This window comes from Thamnophis elegans, chromosome 5 (genome assembly GCF_009769535.1).
Source record: "Thamnophis elegans isolate rThaEle1 chromosome 5, rThaEle1.pri, whole genome shotgun sequence".
NCBI classification, from domain to species: domain Eukaryota; kingdom Metazoa; phylum Chordata; class Lepidosauria; order Squamata; family Colubridae; genus Thamnophis; species Thamnophis elegans.
Genome location: NC_045545.1, coordinates 20,825,891 through 20,847,069, shown reverse-complemented (window position 1 = coordinate 20,847,069; position 21,179 = coordinate 20,825,891). Strand labels below are relative to the sequence as shown.

The window sequence follows — 21,179 nt, the reverse complement described above, 5'->3', positions numbered from 1 at the left end:
GGTTCATTAGATATTGATCACTGCTGCCCATCATAACTTTGGTCAAATGAGTTTTTCATATTGCACTTCTTAGTAAAACAAAGAAAATGTAGACTAGGTTATGAGCCTTAGTTCTACAAATGCCACCTTTTCTAGTAACAATAAAAACAATTTCAGTCAGTTATCACCCCAAAGCATAGCCTAGTTTTACCCCAAGCACGTTCATATAATTCTATGCAAGATATGGTATCTAATTTAGTCACTGCTTTGCAAACCTACATCACACCCCACTACTGTGGTGCACTGACATTTAATCAGAGTTTTCAATATGTTTCACCTCTCAAAGCACTTATATATTTGCTCATGTTTCATGTGTTATTTATGTCTCATTGTTCTGCCTTTTTATTTGTACTTCTTTGGGTAAATGTTTGCTTTTTTCCTCCTTTATCTCCCTTACACATATATAAAATAAGGAAAGGAAATGTTATAGTGGCCATTGTCTTGAGTCACACTCAAACCAAGGAGATCCAGATAGAAATTCCCATACATGCTTGCACTGAGTGATTATTCCCCTAATATAGAGTCACTTCAGGAGGATAAAAAGCCGGTATCTTGCATGATGGAATTAAATAGAATAAATAACATACATTTATTCTATAAACAAGATTAAAAGTTAATATTTCATACTGCAAATATTAAAGGCCTGATCTAAAAAAAGATCTAATTATTACTTTGAAAAAGATAAATTACTTCAAAAATGAAGCATGAAACCTTGTTGATATGTGCAACACATTTTTGTAGTCTATGCCAACTTGTAGATAAAAAAGGACAAAAACACTTTTTTTATCCCAAGAGCTCCCAACAGATGGCAACATAAGACCACATATAAATTCAGCTTGTTGCCTGAAAATGAACATTCCATAAATGTTACACACATCAGATGAATCCTTCTCTACCTTTTATTTCTCTCCCAAACCCACCAATCAAAAATGCGGAGGCAATATTTTGATTATGCTATATAGATATATGCTTACAAATTCTGCTGCATACTTGCAGGTTTTCCCATTTATTTAAGATGAATCTGAGTCTCCAAGAATTGGAAACTGATTTATACATAAAAGTTATTGTAATAGTCACTACTTGCATCTGTTTATTATACTCCATTAAAGATTTTGATTCTGAATTCACAAACTCTGCTTTTGTACTGGAACTCAAATTGTTTACGGTTTCTAACTGTAAGGAAAAACACACACATACTGTATAAAATTCCCACAATGATTGTCCCAGTTCTCCATACTTACACCCAGTAGATATTGGATATCCTGGCATCCAGCTACAGGCATACCTCGGATATATTGTGAGTTTGATTCCAAGACTATCACAATAAACAAATATTGCAATGAAGCAAGGCACATTAATTTTTCTGTTTCCATGCATTTAAAACAGTAATTCTCAACCTGTGGGTCAGGACCCCTTTGGGGGTCGAATGACCCTTTCACGGGGGTTGCCTAAGACCATCGTAAAAACACAAATTTTCGATGGTCTTAGGAACCGAGACACAAATTTTATGTTTGGGGGTCATCACAACATGAGGAACTGTATTAAAGGGTTGCGGCATTGGGAAGGTTGAGAACCACTGATTTAAAAGTTATATTGCAACAGCTTTATGTCTAAAAATGTACATACCTTAATTTAAAAAAATAATGGCTAAAAATGCTAATCGTTATCTGATTAATAATAATGAAAAAGGCTGAAATATTGCAAAGATTGCAAGAATTATCAAAATGTGACACAGACAGAAACTGAGCAAATGCTGTTGGAAAATTAGCACAAAAGATATGCTTGACATGGGATTGGCACAAATCTTCAATTTGTAAAAAAAAAAAAAAAATCCACAACGCACAACAAACCAAAGCACACAAAAAAAGGCATACATAATATACATTGCAACGCTTATTGCAAAGCCTCTCAACTATCAAACGACAACCCGGCCTTCATGTGGTGCCCCCCCGTTCCCACCAATCGGGCTCTGTCGACCCTTGGGACTGGCGTCCCCTTGGGTATATCCAGCCGAAACAGCTTCCATGGTTCGCCGTATCTACAGTGGCGTCAAATTTCCATGGAAGTCGCCTATACCCACGATGGGTGAAGAGGCGTCAAGTACAAGTACAAGTACTATTTGCCTGCATACAGATGGGCCTGATTTACAACCGTTCATTTAATAACTGTTCAAAGTTACCACACACTGAAAAAAGGGCGTTAAAACTAATCCTCAAAGTTACAACTATCACAGCATCTCTACAATCATTGGTATTCAGGAGGTATTTATGACACAGTCATGGGATGGTCATTTGTTAGTAACCCTAACCTTCCCAGCTGGTGACAAACAAAGTCAATGGGAGAAAACAGATTTATTTTACAACTCCAGATTCACAACCAATCTTTCACACACAAAAAGTAGTAAATCAGGTGCAACTCATTTAACAATTGCTTTACTTAGCAACGGAAATTCTGATCCCAATTATGGTCATAGGTCAAGAACTACTTGTACTCCATATTTTATATTCTCTCTTCATATATTCTTATTGTGATGTAGCTTTATGAGTATTACTATTCTGAATACCAATGTTTTATGAATGCTTTATTCCATACAGAGAAGCATCTAGCATTTTCGTCATTACTTTTTTTTGGGTGAGATAAATTTTAGATTTCCAGTGTTCATCAAACATGAGCCTTGAGGCTTTCAAATATTTTATCTAACTTTCTTGATGATTTTTAAATCAATATACTATCATCATGCATGCCCCATTGCATCCTCTATTCCAGCAGTTCCCAAGAAACAAAGTATAAAACCCAAAATATACACACACAAAAATACTCTCCAATGAATGTTTACAGTCTCTTCCTGAACACCACCTAGAATTTTTTTGCAGTAACGTTATATATATATATATATATATATATATATATATATATATATATATATATATATATATATATATATATATGAATATATGAGCTTCAAAAAATAAACCCAAATACCTTATTTCTGCAGGTGCCAAATTAGGATCCAGAGAAACTGTCTCAGTTGTAATTTCCACTTTTCGTACACTCCCAAAAAAATCAGTTATCAAGACATTGTCAGGATTTCTCTGAAACAGATCTGTCCGGTGTCCAGGTGTTGATACACACAAACTTTTAGGGCATACCTGAAACTATAAAGAAGGCATTTCATTTGAAATCTTCATGAAAACCTTTACTGCATTTCTGTTCCCAACTAGGTGTTTGTCCCTACAGTGATCATCCAATACCTCTATACAACTTATAACATGGTTTTCCAATTCCCCAGTAGGAATAATATTGGCATCTAGATAGTTTTATTCATTTTTAGAGTGAAAGGATTAATTTAACATAACTGACAAACCAGATTTCTATCACTGGTACCTTGTTACAGAGTTATAAGTATTATAAGTATTTCCACTCCAAATTACAGATTCCAATTATTTGAATAATTTTCTAGAAATTCCATAATTTGGTGTCATATTAAAATCCATTTACCTACAAACCAATCAAATCCTAGTTGGAAATCAGCAGTTTCTAAAAATGACTGTTTGCCTCAATCAAAGAGTATAAAGAACAAAGCAAAAATACAATATTCAAGCAGAGGACATAATTCTCTCTCTCTCTCTCTCTCTCTCTCTCTCTCTCTCTCTCTCTCTCTCTCTATATATATATATATATATATATATATATATATATATATATATATATATATATATATAATCAATTAATTTAGAAACACACCCATCTTGCTTGCAATCCCATTAGCTAAACTCTACAAATGATCCTAAAACCATTTATTTATCCCATATGTGCTAGGAGAAATGAATCAACAATATTTAATGGGGGCACCTATAGAAATGTGAACAGGGTTATAACTATGTTTTATACTAGATATCAAAAAATAAAATAAAATTTAAAACTGTTAAAACTGAAGTCCTTGTAAATCTGCTATAAGATCGGCAAATTGTACACTAATTTCTAACTTGCTGGCCCATATTCACAATATTTCCAAGATGACATTTTATTTATCGGTTAATTCTATGGTTTCTAGTAAGTTAATGGATTCCAGAAAACACAAAATTTATTATGAGACAAACTTGTTCAGAATGAAATGAATGGAATGGAATGTTTATCATTATAATACAGGTCGTCCTCAACTTATGACTGCTCCCTTAGTAACCATTCAAAGTTGCAACAAAGCCCTTCAGACATACTTCCCAGTTTTAAGGTTCCAATGGCTTCGCCCCCCCCCCCAATACTCATGTGATGATATTATGGGTGCTTGGCACAGTCCCAAGTTTACAACTGTTTGCAGAATCCTTCTGTCACATAACCATGATTTTTGGCATTTTTTTTGGCAAAAAGCAGTATTTCCTTCCAATTTCTGGCAAAAATGCCCTTTCGGGAAATCACTTAATGATTGCCAGATTCCCTAATCACTGGTACAACAACAGTCATAAAATCAGGGATGGTCACATTTAACCACCATGACTTACAAAGGTAACTCCAGGCTCAACTATGGTTGTGGCCGTGGTGCAGTGGTTAGGGTGCAGTACTGCAGGCCACTTCAGCTGACTGTTATCTGCAGTTCAGCGGTTCAAATCTCACCGGCTCAAGGTTGACTCAGCCTTCCATCCTTCTGAGGTGGGTGAAATGAGGACCCAGACTGTGGGGGCAATTTGCTGTCTCAATTTGCTAAAAATCTGTAAACTGCTTAGGGAGGGCTGAAAGCCCTATGAAGCGGTATATAAGTCTAATTAATAAATAATTATCTGTATATCATTCATTCTTCCAATTATTCCCCATATATATATATATCCTTTAAAAATATTTTTGTCTGATTTAATAATGAAACTTCTTTCTCAGATGGTTGCTTACTCAGTTCTATATCAGCATCAAGCTTGGCAATGTGAGATGTTTACTGCAAAGTTGATGCCATCTTTTCTAGTGACAAGATAACCTGCAACTGCATCTGTAAACTTCAATACTAAATGATTTTGCACAGCTGCTCTCTCATGTGAAAAAAGGCTTTGAGATTTAGGTTCACAACTCATATCTTTTGGCATAGTACGTTAAGCAAGATTGGATTTAAAGAGGACATCACTCAAATCTGCAAAACAGGATATGAGTGGGTAGCATGTGCAAAAGAACCTTTTGCTTAACATAATATGAAAGATTTGGAGAGACAAGCTAATCCTTATCTAATAATATATGAATATATATTGCTGCTTCATATCACCTGGCTATACACATGTATGCAGAATTTCCATTTTGGTAAAAAAAAATCTCTTATAAAAGATCATATATGGAAAAATGGCCAGGAATCTATCTTCTCCTTAGGAATCAGGGGAAAATTTTCATCATGTGCAGACTGATTTGCTATATAGCACTCTAACCCTAACCACACCACTGAATACTTAGCGCTCTGCTGCATAATTCCAATTTTAAGAAGGTTTTCAGAAGAAATATGGTCCTAAATCTCCTGACCATATTAACATTTCAAATAAATGAAAAAAAGGTTCCTAAGCATGCCTAGCAGAGTGAGAATCCTTCACAATTCAGTGAGATATTTTTCTAAATGGGGAGGGGAACCATGCTTAGATTGGATTCTGAATGTTGCTAGTTATTTACCTCACACAAGCAGGGGTAGCTAATTAATTTTCCCAAGAGGCCAGATGAGATTAATTGATTGATTGTATGGCATATTCACATCGTATTTCTGTAAAAAGGAACTGAGAAACTGGGACTGTTGTGGAAGGCCATGCGTCCACCGATGCCCCGCCCTGCTCTCTGCTGCTGACCCCCTGCCGAAGACCCACCCCCTACCAATGATTTTTCACCTCCAAGGCTACCAGAACCTGCCCCACACTGCTGAGAGCCAGATTGGGACTGCCCATAGGCCATAAAATGTCCAGATCCTTTCCATTGGCAGATCTATTGGCTTTCTTCTACTAGTCAAATCCATGGAGCTATCTCATATCATGAGATTATTTGCTTTATTACACAGGACCTTTCCAGTACCACAACCAAAAATCTTCCTAGCAACTACAAACTTGATTCTTTAATTAGAGATGGCAGTCACATCTTTTGTTCATTGAGATTTATGTTCTACCAATCACTTATGCTTCTTTTTTACACTCTGCAATTAATTCTTACATTTAACTTCAATCAAGGCTAAGATGTTTTTCAGCTTGAGTCAGGAATCAAGCAATGTTCTGAATCTTGCATAATATAACTTTTTAATATAATTGAGCTGAAAGACAGTATTGTAGGCTATCTAGAAACAATTCAAACTTCAGCGTAGAGTGGTTATAATGAAAAACACAGATTTGCTACTAAGATTCCATGCGGTAAGAGGATTATTTTTTAATAAGATAATGTAGATTTAAGCCCTAGATTTAAGGCTAATTTAACTTGAGCAAATCTCATTTTTGGCGTTTAAAACTAGAAAAAAATATTTTCTTCACAACTTGATGCAATACAGTGACAATGGGGAAAATAGGAATGGATGTTAAAAGGATTATATAAAATTATACAAAACACACAGCTTTCCAGTAGCGGTTTCATGAATAGCAAGTTAAATAAGTATTTACCAGGTCATTCATATTCGTCTGGCTTGCTGGGTTAATTTCTTCTAAAAATTCCAAGACGTAAAATGTATATCTATCCATCAAATGGACACCAATGCCAAGATCTGGTTGATGCTTCAAAAAGAGAATGTTGTTATAAATACCAAATTTATAACATTTATATATAAATGTTTAGCAATGAAAACTGAACAACACAATCTTATATCTACATCCTCGATCAACAGCTGATTAACCTCCCAAACTATGAATAGCTACTATGGAGTACAGAAAGGAACACAAATAAATAAGGCCAAGCAAAATACTGTATATGAATGTGCTGGAAAAGAACTATATAGAGCTGTAACACTAATTCTATATTTCAATATGTTCGGACTAAGAGAAAGACAGCAATCCTTTACCTGCTTCTCTTCATCCTTCATCTTTCATTGAGAGTGACACAGTTCTGTAGAAGTGCTTTTAGCCAGAGGTGGGTTCCTACCGGTTCAGGTCAGTTTGGCCGAACCAATAGTGGTTTGGCGGCCTGTGTAGCTGGAACTGACAGCAACCCAGGCCTGCCATGCCCCCAAACCAGTTCTGTGGGGCCACCCTCATGATTTTTGGTCTGCGCATCTGCAGAACAATTGTAATTGCACAGATTTAATTTTATTTCTTTTTTTAATGTTTTGTGCATGTGCAGACCTATTTTTGTGCAAGTGTGAACTGAAGCGTGCACACACACAAAATTTTTTGCATGCACCGAACCTGCAGTAAGGCCTGGAGCAACCCACCCCTGCTTTTAGCCCTCCACAATATGCAATGAAATATACCAAAGTTCTCAAAAAAGGATTGTAAAAGTCATGACTTCCTGGAAGGTTGTAAATAACTCAGAGTCATAATTTCACTTGCATTTTAAAAAAATCTTGCTTTTCTTTATAGCAGTATTATTAATGAGTACTATTCATTTAAAACAAATTCTCATTCCATTATAAATGCAGTATTTTCTAGCAGAAACAAGATTCCTATTAAATCTTATACAGCTAGATATCCACCAAACTAGGAGAGATTTTCATTTGCTGTTATCTATATATAGTTAACATGTGAAATGATACACTTACAGAAAGTGAATCTTCTCCAACTTGGCTGCTAGCCAAAGCCATTATATTGGGAGAATAAAACCGCTCGTACATCGATGCTCCTTGGCATGTATCAATGATAAATAGCAATTCATTGTACCTAGAAGGGGAAAAAAAGAATCTTTATGCCTGTTTATGCCAGCTGGCCTCTAAGCCTTCCACAATAATCAAGCACAACAAAATGTCCAGATAAAAAGTAAATCCCTTACTAGTATATAAGAGATAAGTCATATCTTCTTTTATCCATCAGCTGTGGTCACTTCATCCAGCCTTGTAAACAAAATGCTAGTTTAAAATAAAATCTTCCTGGAGATTTGACCTCCAGGATTTTTGCCATTAACAGACAATAATTTACCTTTATAAACTATCCAGTTTTATCACCACTGCATAGAAAAAAAGTACTGGTGATTAAATACACAATCCAAGGTGTGTTTTATTCAAAAGTAAAATCCTGAAATCTTACACTAACCATGTCAATATAAACTTATTTAAGTCTTGTGTAGGCTTCCTTTTGCAAAGGATCTGTCTGATCACTCAGAACCAAAATAACAAAGATTTTCGATTACTACTTCCTTTATTAACTATTATGCAAGATTACATATACTTTTTGATTTATAGAGATCTGCATATTATTTTGCTAGATCTTCAATGATGTTTCAATTTTAAAAGGGGGGACAATTTGAAAAGAAAAACCCTGTTTTTATCTTGCTACAGTTGGGTTCATGAAACCAATATAAACTTACTCTTACAACCCTGGATAGGTTTGCTGAAATCTCTCATATTTGTAAGTTGAGTTGCATAGCAAAGTACCTCTTTCAATATATTTGAATAGCCCTGATATCTAAGATTTAACTCTTATAGCAGTGATGGCAAACCTTTTCAGCACCAAGTGCCCAAACTGGAATGAGCACCAGAAACCCGAAGAGCAGCTGGCGACAGCGCACATGCCCACAGAGAGGGCTTTGCATGCCACCTCTGGCAAGTGTGCCATAGGTTCGCCATCACATCCTTATATCTTGGATGCCAGGTGGTATTTTAAAGATCAGTGATGCAAATGACTCAATAGATCAAACCAGCCAATCAAAAACAAGCACCAGCTTTGACAGACATTTCCGGACAGAGGACATTGCAAGGGCCCAGTTGGTTCATAACTTGCCTTGTATAGAGGACCTTAATGCTTAGCTGTACAATCTGCTAGAGGTACATTATCCATAATATCATAAAAGGTAAAAATGTGAAGTGTTAATGCAGATGGTGACAATGGTGTTAATTGTAGGGGAGAATAACTGACCAATTAAGACTTGCTGTAACAGTATATGATTAAAACCTATGGTTGCAAATAAATGTACTAAATGAAATGAAAATTGAAAATACATTCTGGGTAGATCAGAAAAGGCAGAAAAATGCAGGCACACTAGAAAGCAAGGGTTAGAAATTACCTCCTTTTCTGCCACATTTGTTCAAAGGCATCAGCGAGTTCCACATTCGTGATTTCTTCCGAATCTTGAAATTTCAAGAAACCATTCCCACCATGACCTTGGCGAAGAAAAAAAAAGTCAGGATATTCTCAAAAATATTCTCTGAAACCTTCAAACAAAACAGTTGGCATCCAACTATAATAATGCATAAATATGCTCTCACCCACCAAGTGAACTTATATTACGGCAGATAAAAGAAGCAAGGCAAGCAAAGGGTAAGCAATTGCTTTGTCCTTTGGAACTCAGCCTGAGCAAGCTGAGAAGCCCAATCAATTCACATTTAACATTTAAGAAGTCTGTATTACCCACATCCCTCCAAACCTCCCCTGAGTCACTGCAACTACTAATTTATATGCAGCCACACATCTTCAATTCTCTTTTAGATCTGGATTTCCAGAATAATAATATATACTGTAGTAACAAGCTATGTTAGAACAATTCCTATAGCCCTTGAGCATAGTGTTTAATCCATATTTACACATGTGCTGGGCTACATTTTTTAAAAAGTATGATTTGCTGAATAAACCACTGACTTGCAACATGCACAAAGGATCTCAGTATCCCTTTGGCCGTGCAGATCCTAGGAGTGCATAGGAATAAATTTTTAAATGAGGGTGGGATGGGCGGGGGGACTGATGTGTTGCTTTTTTCTTGTGTAGATACCTAATATGCAATTGAAGACCAATTATTGCGCTGACTGTATTTTAAAATCCTAGTTTTACCCAATACACATCGATGACTGATTGCAATAGAAGTATTTTAATGTGATAACAAAGAATGATGGAAACAGTTACTAAGGCTATGTTTCTGATTGTGCATGAATCATTGCCTATAATGAATATTAATAAAGACAGGGCTTGTATTAGGCTTTTCTACAGAAGACAAGTATGAGATAAAGTCCCTCTGGGATTTCTACAGTTCTCACTGGGCCCTTATTTAAACAAGCCTTATCTAAACCTGGCTATTTCCAGGGTCAGATGATGATGGCTCCTTTGAGGGATATCCTTGTCTTTTGAGTAACTATAGGATTTTTTTCAGACTTTCTCCTTTTATTATATAACTAGCCAATAACCCAGGGCTACCCGGATATTTATTTATAGGGGGAAAATGTCCAGACCAAACATAATTTCTAATATTGGATTTTCCCCCTTACCAGAGGGAGCCGTGAAGCCGTTACCATGACAACTCCACTGCGCTGCACAGTAGAAGCCATTTTACAGCAGTACAATAGAATCCATTTTAAAGCACAACAGGCTGTATCTTAACAGAACACATACCCCGAGCGGTTTTAGGGGTGTCTTACCCCCACAGTGTTTTTTCCAGAGTTATGATGGAACATACACACACAGAGCTATATATATTAAGTATCTGTGACTTAACCCTTACCCTAACATTGGTAAGCTATAAATCAAGAATTAGGATAGTATGTGGATCTGTCCACTGTGTGATGCATCAATTAGCAACATAATTACATTGGCCTTTTTCAAACTGATGCAAATGGCTATTTTAGATGGTTATGAAGCGTTTGAATGTTTATTGACCACTGCTGAGGATTCTGAGAACTAAGTCCAACCCATACAATCAAACTAAGTTACTCCACACATACAATCAAACAAACAAATTTCCAAGACAGCTTACTCTAGATATCTGAGACTCTTAAAAGCTGAACCCATTCTATATTTAATTCACTATTCAAGGGTTCAAGATCAATTGCAGGCATAAATGTTATTTATATTTCAGGAATTAGACAGATTAGCACTGGTTTTTCAATGCCTCAATATACATATACACTGCACAGCTTCAATTCACAAGAGACATCTAGTTTCAATTTTCCTGATACAGACACGCCTTTAGCCATTCTAATACAGGTAGTCCTTGACTTGTGACCACAACTAAGCCCAAAATTTCCACTGCTAAGCAGGACAGTAATTAAGTGAATTTTGCCCCATTTTACAACCTTTCTTGCCACCATTGAGCGAATCATTACAGTTGCTAAATTAGTAACATGGTGGTTAAGTGAATTTGGCTCCCCCATTGACTTTGTTTGTCTGAAGGTCAAAAAATGTGATCATTACAACCATCATAAATTCCAGTGGCAAAGCAATTTTGATCACGTGACCACGAGGATGAAACAAGTCATAAGTATGAAAAACTGTTATTTTTCATGTGTCATTGTAACTTTGAATGGTCAGTAAACAAATGGTTTCAACTGTGAACTACTTGTAAATGTACCAATGAGTAAGCTACACAGGAAATATGCAGTCTCAAAGCAGAACAAATTAGTCCAATTGTCAAGGCTGTGGAAGTATTTCCATTATTATTATTATTACTATAGGAAATGCCAAATAAAATACAATTACCTGTCATATATATGAGAATATTGCTTCTGTCATCAGAAAGCAAACGTTTGGAACGAGGCGCACTTGCTGGTATTCGGCCTGTTAACACTCTCAAAAAATTTTCCACGGTAACCTAAACGAGACAGCATCCTGTTTAGAGTTTGCATTTAATCATAAAGGCATTATTTTCAAATGAACTGTCCAACAAAATATACACTACTGCATATTGCAGCTCATTAATGTATTAGCTCACGCTAAGTCGTCATATTTCAGCCTCCATAATATATATTCAGTGCTTTGAACACCTGTCAAACTTTATTATTTTATCTCTGGGAACAATTTCAACATTTTTTTTACCATCAACATAACTGTGAGTTGCCATGGAAAAATGCTCATAATCATATTTTAAAGCTTTATATTCTGCATGACAATTATGGAAAACAATATTCCAGTGATTAAAAGTATTTGATCATAAATTATCCATCTGGTCAGCAAAACAAAAAAAAAATCCTACTATGAAATCTCAAAACATCACACCTACTAGCTCTGAAAATAATTTTCTAAGGTTCCAAAAGTAGTTAGAAAACCATACTAGTGTCAATAACTAACAATGCTCAAAATCTCAACTCCTCTACAGGTACTGTAATCCTCATTTAGCAGGAATTGGAACTGGCAGATATTTCTTTAAGCAAAGTGGTTGCTAAGTGGGAGTTCATGTGACTATGTCTGTACTTTCCAGCTCAGAACAAGAATAATCCATTTCACTCCTCTAGTCTTTAGTCAAGAGTAATAAAATTCTGAGTTTTGTGGTTGGATCCATGAGTCTTCCATACCTGCTTTAAAAGGTTTAGGTGGAGTCATCACTATCGGTATGTTCAACTATTAATCATGGGGAAAATATATCAATTTTCAGGTATTGAATATATCTCACAGATTAAACGATGATTTGACTAGATTTGGTAGGCTAAACATTTTGATGCAAGAACATGTGAAGACTGGAAACTCAATTCGTTATTCTGAATGTGTTCTGTGTTTCTAATTGTACTGAAGAACATCTCTGAGGCCCAAGAAGTTGCAGGTTCTCATGAAATCAATGGACTTAAATGTTGTCTCCTTCCTCATCACCTTTCTACATTTTAATATGGAATGTATTTAAGAATTAACCTCATAATTTCGGTAATCCACTTCCACGTCATCTCCGTAGACATTCAGTTCCATGTTTTTGTGACTAAACACAGTGGCTGGAACCGGATTTCTTGGATTGCAGGCCATATCATCTGCTAGCATTAAAACTATATGACTAAATGGGAAGAAAATAAATGAATTTGGATACACAATTTGAGTGCAGTAGCAACACAAAGCCTCAAATAAACATACATGTTCTGCTAACTTTGAAAGGCTGTTTAATAACTGTAATCCTCTTTTCTATGCAAGGCATTTTGTGACTAAGCCAAAACTTAACACAGAATGAAGAAATAGCTTTTAAAAGTTAATAAGGCTAACATTACTGTATTTGCATATGAATTCAATTCTATGCAATTTATGAAACTCAATAATACTTCAAATAGGCGTTTGGCTCACCCTAAAAATCAATCTGGGTTTTTTTTTTCTCTCTCATTGTACTCATCAGGTTTCTTCAAAGTTGTTTTATAATTAGCATAGATCCATGATGGCAAACCTATGGCACATGTGCCACAGGTGGCACACGAAGGCCTCTCTACTGGCACGCGAGCCGTCACCCCAGCTGGGCTTCACTGTGCATGCATGCGCGCCTCCTACCAACCAGCTGATTTTGGGGTCTCTGTAGCATGTGTTGTTTAATTAAAATGCAGGTAAAACACTATACAAGCCATCAAGAATATAACTATATACATCCAACAGGAACAGGAAGTGCCTCACAGGAGCAGATACAGGTAAATCTTATAGAGGCAGGAAATGCATCCGTGGACAATGGAGATGAATGCTAGAGAGGAATAAAGCTGCATACAAGGCAGACATTATAATTTAACTGAGTATATAATACATCGTAATCTATATAATTAGAAACTATGTTAATATGAGTGACATTGATACAGAAATGCTGTAATGAATGAAACTCTGTTTTTTAATTTTGAACTATGTTTTAATAAAAATAAAAATACATAGATATAAAAAAGTCTAGACAAATATCGGATCACCTTAGTACAGTAACTATCCTATTTATGCTTGATACCATTTTAAAGGGCTCTTCTTACCTATCAGGAATTCCAAGTCTCTTGACACTTCTGTAAACTGAGAGAGTATTGGCCACATGGCGATAGTTAAACCAGAATCGAGATGTGCACACCTAAACAGATTAAGAGACAAATATATGTCCATGTGTGTGGAGCGAGAAAGTGAGGAAGTGAGAAAGACAGAAGATAAGAATAAATTCTGTAGCTTTAATGCAACATGACTGTGCAGGAACAAATGGGCCACTGAGCTACAGCTTATTTGGAAATTTCAGTAAGGACAAATTCTCCTGTCAAACTGCAGAGCTGTTCTCTCTCAACTGAAGACTAATGCCTACAGTATAATCTTCAAAGACTTCCCTACTCTATATTATTTCTTCTCTCACACATGCATATACTTCCTACAATAAATTTATTAATAAATTAATAAATCATAGTCAAGGTAAGTATGAAATCTGATTTTCTGGAAAAGTGTTTTGTTTTTTTAAAAGCATTGGTGGTAGCTAATGTTTCACAGGTATTTAAGTAGAATTATTTATGGTTTATTCTCTTTTTTAATGGATATAAAATATGAGATTGGATCAGCTCCAATCCACTATCTTTGCATGAAAAGCAATTTTATCACTGTGGAGGCAAGCAATCTTTTCTTTTCAGTGATACCATTTGGTATATTCCAATAGATTTGTTTAGTTTAAGTTAGGTTCAATTAGGCTTGGTTATCTTACCAGAACAGCCCAGTTGTTTGTATGTCCGCTTCTAAAAAAATGTTCTGCTTGATCCTGAAGAGAAAATATATAAATTATACAAATAAATAAAATAGTATTAAATACATACAAACACAAATTCCCTAAATATTTTAAATATGTTTTTTATCCAGGGGTGTCAAAGTCAAGGCCCGGGAGCTGGACCCGGCTAGCGGGCTACTCAGATCTGGCCTGCAGGGCCACCCTGGAAACAGCAAAGTGTCACAGTGCCTCTCCCAGTGAAAATGGAGCTTGGGAGGGCTTTGTGTGGCCCTCCCAAGCTCTGTTTTCAGTGACAAAGGGTTGCAGGAGTCCGTCACCAGCCGCAAACAGAGCTCAGGAATCCATTTTTGCTGGCAGAGCGCTCGGGCCTCCCCAGGCACCCCAACATGAGTGATGTCAAGCTGATCATGTCCATCCTGACTACACCCACCCTGGCATCCTGAAGTCAAACACAATCCTGATATGGTCCTCAATGAAATGAAGTTTGACACCCCTGTTTTTATCAAATCAAAAGTTATTTTTTACTTAAATAAACATCATACCAGTTGATATATTTATGAAACTGTATCGAACAATCCTGTGTATGTTTACTCCAAAATATGACTCCCTTTTTAGAACAACTTTTTTTCCATATAAGTTTGCTTTCTTTTAAAGAAATCTTTAATATAGTAGCACTTCACGTATAAAAAGCCTTTCATGGATCATATCATAAGAACAACAAAGAATTCCCTCCATCGTCTTGAAACTTGATTAAAGATGGCAACCAAAGAGGAAAAGAAAAAAAAACCAAAGCAGAAAATCATAAGGACTCCTTAAAAAGACCCAACACCCCAGTTAGTAAAATTTATTGTAACTTTAATTTCAGTGCTGCAAATACTTGCAATATTTAAAAAATTACAATTCCTTAATGCTATTTTATCATTTTATTTATTGAAAAGTCTTCATACCACAAACAAAACTATTTTTTTTTAAAAAAAACCACTTATTCCAAATAAAAACATACTTTATTTCACCACAGGGGTTGCAGAAATTAGTCTCAATAATCAAAATTGGCAAACTAGGAAAAAATGTGAATTAAGCCAGAATGATCCACCTGATCAGACATTTATCTCCTTGAATCCTCTAAAAACAAATTGGATTGGATGCATTCTTAATAGAACATAAGCTTGTCATTCAGATTAAAATAAATGTATGAAGTCTGACAAGTCTTGACAGACTCCTGCCCCACTATCAAATACCACTCAGCCAAAACAAATGATCATAAAGAAATGAATACCAAAATATATGATCTGCAAATACCTCACAATTAAGTTTCCCCCCCCCATTTTTTCTGAATAATGTGCTGTACTCAAGAATTCTGTAAAACATTGCAGTAGAAATCCACAATTGTAACAGGGACTTTTAAAAATTATGCTAAACTTATGATGGATGTTTGTAATAAATATTCTCTATTTATTCTCTTGAATAACAGAATCAAAAATTAATAACATATTCCTTTACCAGGAATATGTTACCAATCTTGGACCATGATATTCTTATTGCAACCTCTGCATAAGAACTCAAACAGTGAAGTGAGATTTCCCAGAATATCATCTATTTGATAACATCCCAGTTTCTTAGGGGTAAAGAAAGATTATGACCTCACTCTACTTTTTTAACCTCTTTGCCAACAATACATTTTTGTGTGATTTTTTTAGCTAAATTATGTTTGAGAAATACATTATTTCCCTTTTTGTTGATAACTTGATCCTTATTTCTTTATCTCAGATTAGCCTTCAATTCTGAGTTAGTTTTAGCTAAATAAGGTATTTTTTAAAAAAAAAAAATCATTAACTCAATGTGAAAGTTTTAATTAGACTAGCCACTGTTAATCACTGAAATTGAAAGTTGGCCAATGGTTAAATGGAACACTTAATGCATATTTTCCTCATGGTGCCAGAATCTGAATACTAAAAATTTGTTTACACTTGAGATACCGAAATCCAGAATGGCAATTTTATGTCCTGGAATTCATAATATCTCAAATAGATTTACTACACATTCGTTTATTGAATTATTAATTCAATTTTCTGTCCCTGCTTGATTCGAGATTAGTCAATCTTTGCCTTTTAGAAAAAAATAAGAATTAAATCAGCAAGAAATGTATTCTGTTTTCAAATTTTAGTTTAACATAGTAATATGGGTTGTTGTTTTTTCTTTGACTTTTTTGTTCTTGAACTGTTTTTCAGCCACATAAATGTTTCAAGATTGGGTTGATTAATGGCTTTGTTCAATCAGATTTGAGCAGCGCTGAAAATAATAAAACTGTTCTCTGTATGCAATTGGAAAAGGCTAGTTTGAATTATTTAAAGCTTGTATTTAATTGCAGCCTTAAAATTTCTCTTAATGTTCAACAGATGTTCAATGTCAATTCTAGGTCATTTGGGAAAAATATCACATAATTCTTAACTCTGGCTGCTTATTCATTATTTGCTTTATTGTCTGCTTTTGTTTTCTTCCCCTGACATCCAGTTTAAATGTCTAATTACAACTCTTGGGGGAAACATGAATTTAGTTGACCTGAAAAAATGCCAGGTTTTGTTTTTTCAATCTCCAGAGTTTGGGCAAATGGATTATCATCACAGCAGTGTGACAAATAAATTGAAACTACCGGTCTAATGAATACTATTTTATGTAATTATCCAGCTTGTTCTGTAATCTATGTATTCAATCCCTTTCCGTCCTTGTTATAGAATTGTTGAAACAAGCTGACTGATGTGACATTAAACAAAGCAAGTACATGTTTGGTCATTCTTTTTAAAATCATTATTTCAAGAAAACATAAATCAATTAAACAGCCTTAACAAATCTAAATAAATAAATCTGCTAAAGGCTACAACAATGAAAGCCAAGCAAATCCTCCCTCTTCCAACTGAAAAGACCAACAAATAGATAATTGCTTTGTTACTCCAAGTCCCGGTTGGTTTTCTCGAGAGATCCAGCCAGCTTTTATTGGAAACAAAATGCATGAATGCATAACTTCTGAATCAGAAGTCAACTTGGTTACATTTGAAAATAGAAATAGCACTTAAGACTTCACAGTGCTTTACAGCTCTAAGCAGTTTAGAGACTCAACATATTGCCCCCAACAATTTTGGTCCACATTTTACCAGCCTCGGAAAGATGCAAGGCTGAGTCAACCTTGAGCCGGTCAGGACAGAATTGCTAAACTGCTGGCAGCCGGCAGTCAGCAGAAGTAGCCAGTAGTACTGCATTCCAACCACTGTACCACCATGGCATCAAAATTCAACATTCTTTTTACATTGTCATGTACACATAATGTATACAGGAAATGGGAAGAGACTTGGCACAACTTTCCAGGAGCAAAATGACAATGGGAGGGGTGGGTAATATAAAAAAAAGGGAAATCATAGAGATATACGAAACTGAAACTGGCATTGCTACTCCATCCCCCTAACTCCAGAGTTTTGCTTGAGATAGTTGCCTAATTAATTTCTTCTTCAAATGATTTTTTATATATTTATTAAATTTATAGGAAGCCCGTCTTTCCTCAGGATAACTCTGGATGGCTTACAATCATAAAAATAAAAAACTATATAATTAAAGAGCATAAATAAGTTAGTATAAAGTCCAGAACTCACCCAATTAAAGGGGAACAGGATGGGGGCAAGGTGGGACCCATTGTTAATTGATCAACCACTTTCACTTTGATACTTCCCCATTGAAGCACCAAGCTAATTGGCAGAGACAGATCTTTAGGCTCTTCCAGAATGCCAGGAGAGTTGGGCGGACCTCACATCGGAGGGGGTGGGGGAGGCAAGATATTCCACAGGGCCAAGAAGGCCTTTCTCTTGGATCCTGCCAGCTAGAATAATCAATCTGATGGGCCTGCAGCACGCCTCCTTTGCTGGCCAATCCCAGTGGAATGAGACAGGCATGCAAGAGGCCTGGGCACACACCATGAGGGGCTTTAAAGGTAATTATCAATACCTTGAACTGCACCTGGAAGCAAACTGGCAGCCAATGCAGCTCATGGAGCAGTGGTGTTACATAGGCCATTTTTGGGCCCCCAAGAACTGCCGGCACCACCTCCATAACTCATATTGGTTAGAGTTTTTCAGTATTTTAGATCAGAAGGCCAAGTAGTGATTTGGAATTTTAAAAGAGTAGTTATTTGCAACTTCTTAAAGCAGCATAATCTTTCCTCGGGATTGCAGGGTACCCCCAGTAGTTGCCCTATGATCCAGAGAAAACACATTTGGTTCATTTCATAATTGGTACCCCCATACATTCCAAAGTATCTTTCTGCATTAGAATATAAAGTGCTGCATAATCTGATTCCTATTTAGCTACTTGCACAGAGAAAACGTTGAGACTCTAGAAAAAGTGCACAGAAGAGCAACCAAGATGATTAGGGGCCTGGAGACTAAAACATATGAAGAGTGGTTACAGAAACTTGGCATGGCTAGTCTAGTGAAGAGAAAGATCAGGGGAGACATGATAGCAGTCTTCCAATATTTGAGGGGCTGCCACAGAGAGGAAGGAGTCAAGGCACCCAAAGGCCAGACAAGGAATGGATGGAAACTGATCAAGGAGAGATTCAACATAAAAATAAGGAGAAATTTTCTGACAGTGAGAACAATCAACCAATGGAATAGCTTGCCTTCGCAAGTTGTGGGAGCTTCATTACTGGAGGCTTTTAAGAAGAGCGTGCACTCCCTTTTTGGCCTTGGTGCCAAAAAGGTTCGCCATCACTGCCCTAGATAATTCAATTCCATGGAATGCAAAAATCAGTATACAGATAGTCCTCAACGTGAACCCAAAATGTCTGTTGTTAATCATGAGTTACTAAGTGAGTTTTGTCTAATTTTGTGAACTTTATTGCCACAGTTAAGTAATTACTGCAGTTGTATTTAATGTTTATTTAATGACCATTCAAAGTTAGAGCATTACAGCAGCACTGAAAAAAGTAGCTTATGACAATTTTTCACATTTATGACCACTGCAGCATCCCCAGTCATGGGATCAAATATTGAATGCTTACCAACTCTCATATTTATGACGTTTGCAGTGTCCCGGGATCATGTGATCCCCTTTTGCAACCTTCTGACAAGCAAAGTCAATGGAGAAGTCAGATTCACTTAACAACTGTGTTGCTAACTTGGCAACTGCCATGATACACTTAACAACTATGGCAGGAAAAGACTTAAAATGGGGCAAAATTCACTTAGCAACAGAAATTTTGGGTTCCATTGTTGTTGTAAGTTGAGGACTAGTGTGTATGTATGTATGTAGGGGTGGACAATACATTGTAGGAGATAATATATTAAAACTAAAATCACCCTAATATGGAGCCATAGAATTACAATGGGATACACGTTATAATTCGATTTCTGGGATGCTTAACCATTCTAACTGCTTCTGGTGTGGCTGCGGCGAGATCATCCCAAGGATTTTGACATTTCCTGGGTAAAGAGGAGCAAGGACAGAAAGCAGCAGCAACCGAGTCCCTGCCAAAAGCCGTCAGGGGGCGGTCGAGCATCCGATATGAGGAGCCGAGTCCGGCCCACTCCTCTCTCGCCCTCCAGGATTGCAACGACAGCCCGGAGGAGAGCAGGCAGAGTTCAGCGCCGGTGCACAACACTTCGGATAGACATTTGCAACACCACATTTAATTGCAAAGGGACAGACAGCTAGATTTCTCTGGCCTAATTTTGTTTTTTTAATGCGGTCGCCTTGAGCCCCCTTGGTTGCATTTGCTCAGTGCAACCAAAACCAGCCCACGGAAACGGAAATCCAAGTCCTGGGTTTCAAACCCACCCACGGTAAGAAAAGAAAAAAAAACAAAGCAAAAGCAAAGGAGAAATAAAGGCGCGCTGTCAGCCGTCCCCTTTGCCTTTCCTGGCGTACCTGCGCTCCGTGACCGACCGCCGAACTGCAGCGGCCGAAGAAAAGAAGCAGCAGCGCTGTTGCTGCTAGAAAAAGACACCGGCTCGGGCTGGGGGCAGCCATCTTGCCTCTCCGCAGGACCCAGGAAGGAAGAAAAGCGGTCATTGGCCACCGACGCTATGTAGCTCCGCCTCTTTTTTCTTTTCCCAAAGTTTGTGATTGTTTTTACTCCGGGTGTTGAGATGCCCGATGTGCAGGGAGCGCGGGTTAAATTTTAACGGAGGGGGGGGGAAGGAGGAGGAGATGCCAAGCCTCGTGGCGATGCTGAGCAAAAATGATGAAAGCCATTGATATTAAATCTGTCCCTTTTGAAGCGCTTAACTGAGAAGGACGCAATCATTTAAAGATCCTTGTAGGTGTTCCATTGGGACTTTTACTGCCAGGACCTCTATTTAAAATCTCAATAAAAGAAGAGCAGAACTTTCCTGTTTTTTACATCGTGGTATTTAGCGACGAGGACATCATTGAGGACATTATAACCTGCTTTCTCAGTATTGAATCCTAATGTTACTATACTTACAACTTATGAAGTGCGTTGCTTACTGTCAACGTAGATAATTACTGTATGGACAATCAATGTAATCGTGGTTATCCGTGAATGAAACCTGTTAGCAAACGGAATTGAATTGGATTGGATTATTGGCCAAGAGTGATTGGGTACACAAGGAATTTGTCTTTGGTGCACCTGCTCTCAAGTGTACATAAAAAGACAA

General features: G+C 36.7%; 1 protein-coding gene across 1 annotated transcript in view; it reads right to left on the bottom strand.

The window, feature by feature from the left end:
• Window positions 1-20,575, bottom strand: part of PIGK (phosphatidylinositol glycan anchor biosynthesis class K) — a 111,408-nt gene extending 90,833 nt beyond the window's left edge. The window contains exons 1-9 of the mRNA XM_032218448.1: window positions 20,428-20,575; window positions 14,497-14,550; window positions 13,796-13,887; window positions 12,726-12,861; window positions 11,583-11,694; window positions 9,184-9,280; window positions 7,727-7,844; window positions 6,636-6,746; window positions 3,022-3,194 (exon numbers count right to left, since the gene is read on the bottom strand). Of these exons, the coding sequence (XP_032074339.1) occupies window positions 3,022-3,194; window positions 6,636-6,746; window positions 7,727-7,844; window positions 9,184-9,280; window positions 11,583-11,694; window positions 12,726-12,861; window positions 13,796-13,887; window positions 14,497-14,550; window positions 20,428-20,571 (1,037 nt within the window). The 5' untranslated portion in view covers window positions 20,572-20,575. The remainder of the gene's footprint in view (window positions 1-3,021; window positions 3,195-6,635; window positions 6,747-7,726; window positions 7,845-9,183; window positions 9,281-11,582; window positions 11,695-12,725; window positions 12,862-13,795; window positions 13,888-14,496; window positions 14,551-20,427) is intronic.
• Between the last annotated feature and the right edge of the window lie 604 nt (window positions 20,576-21,179).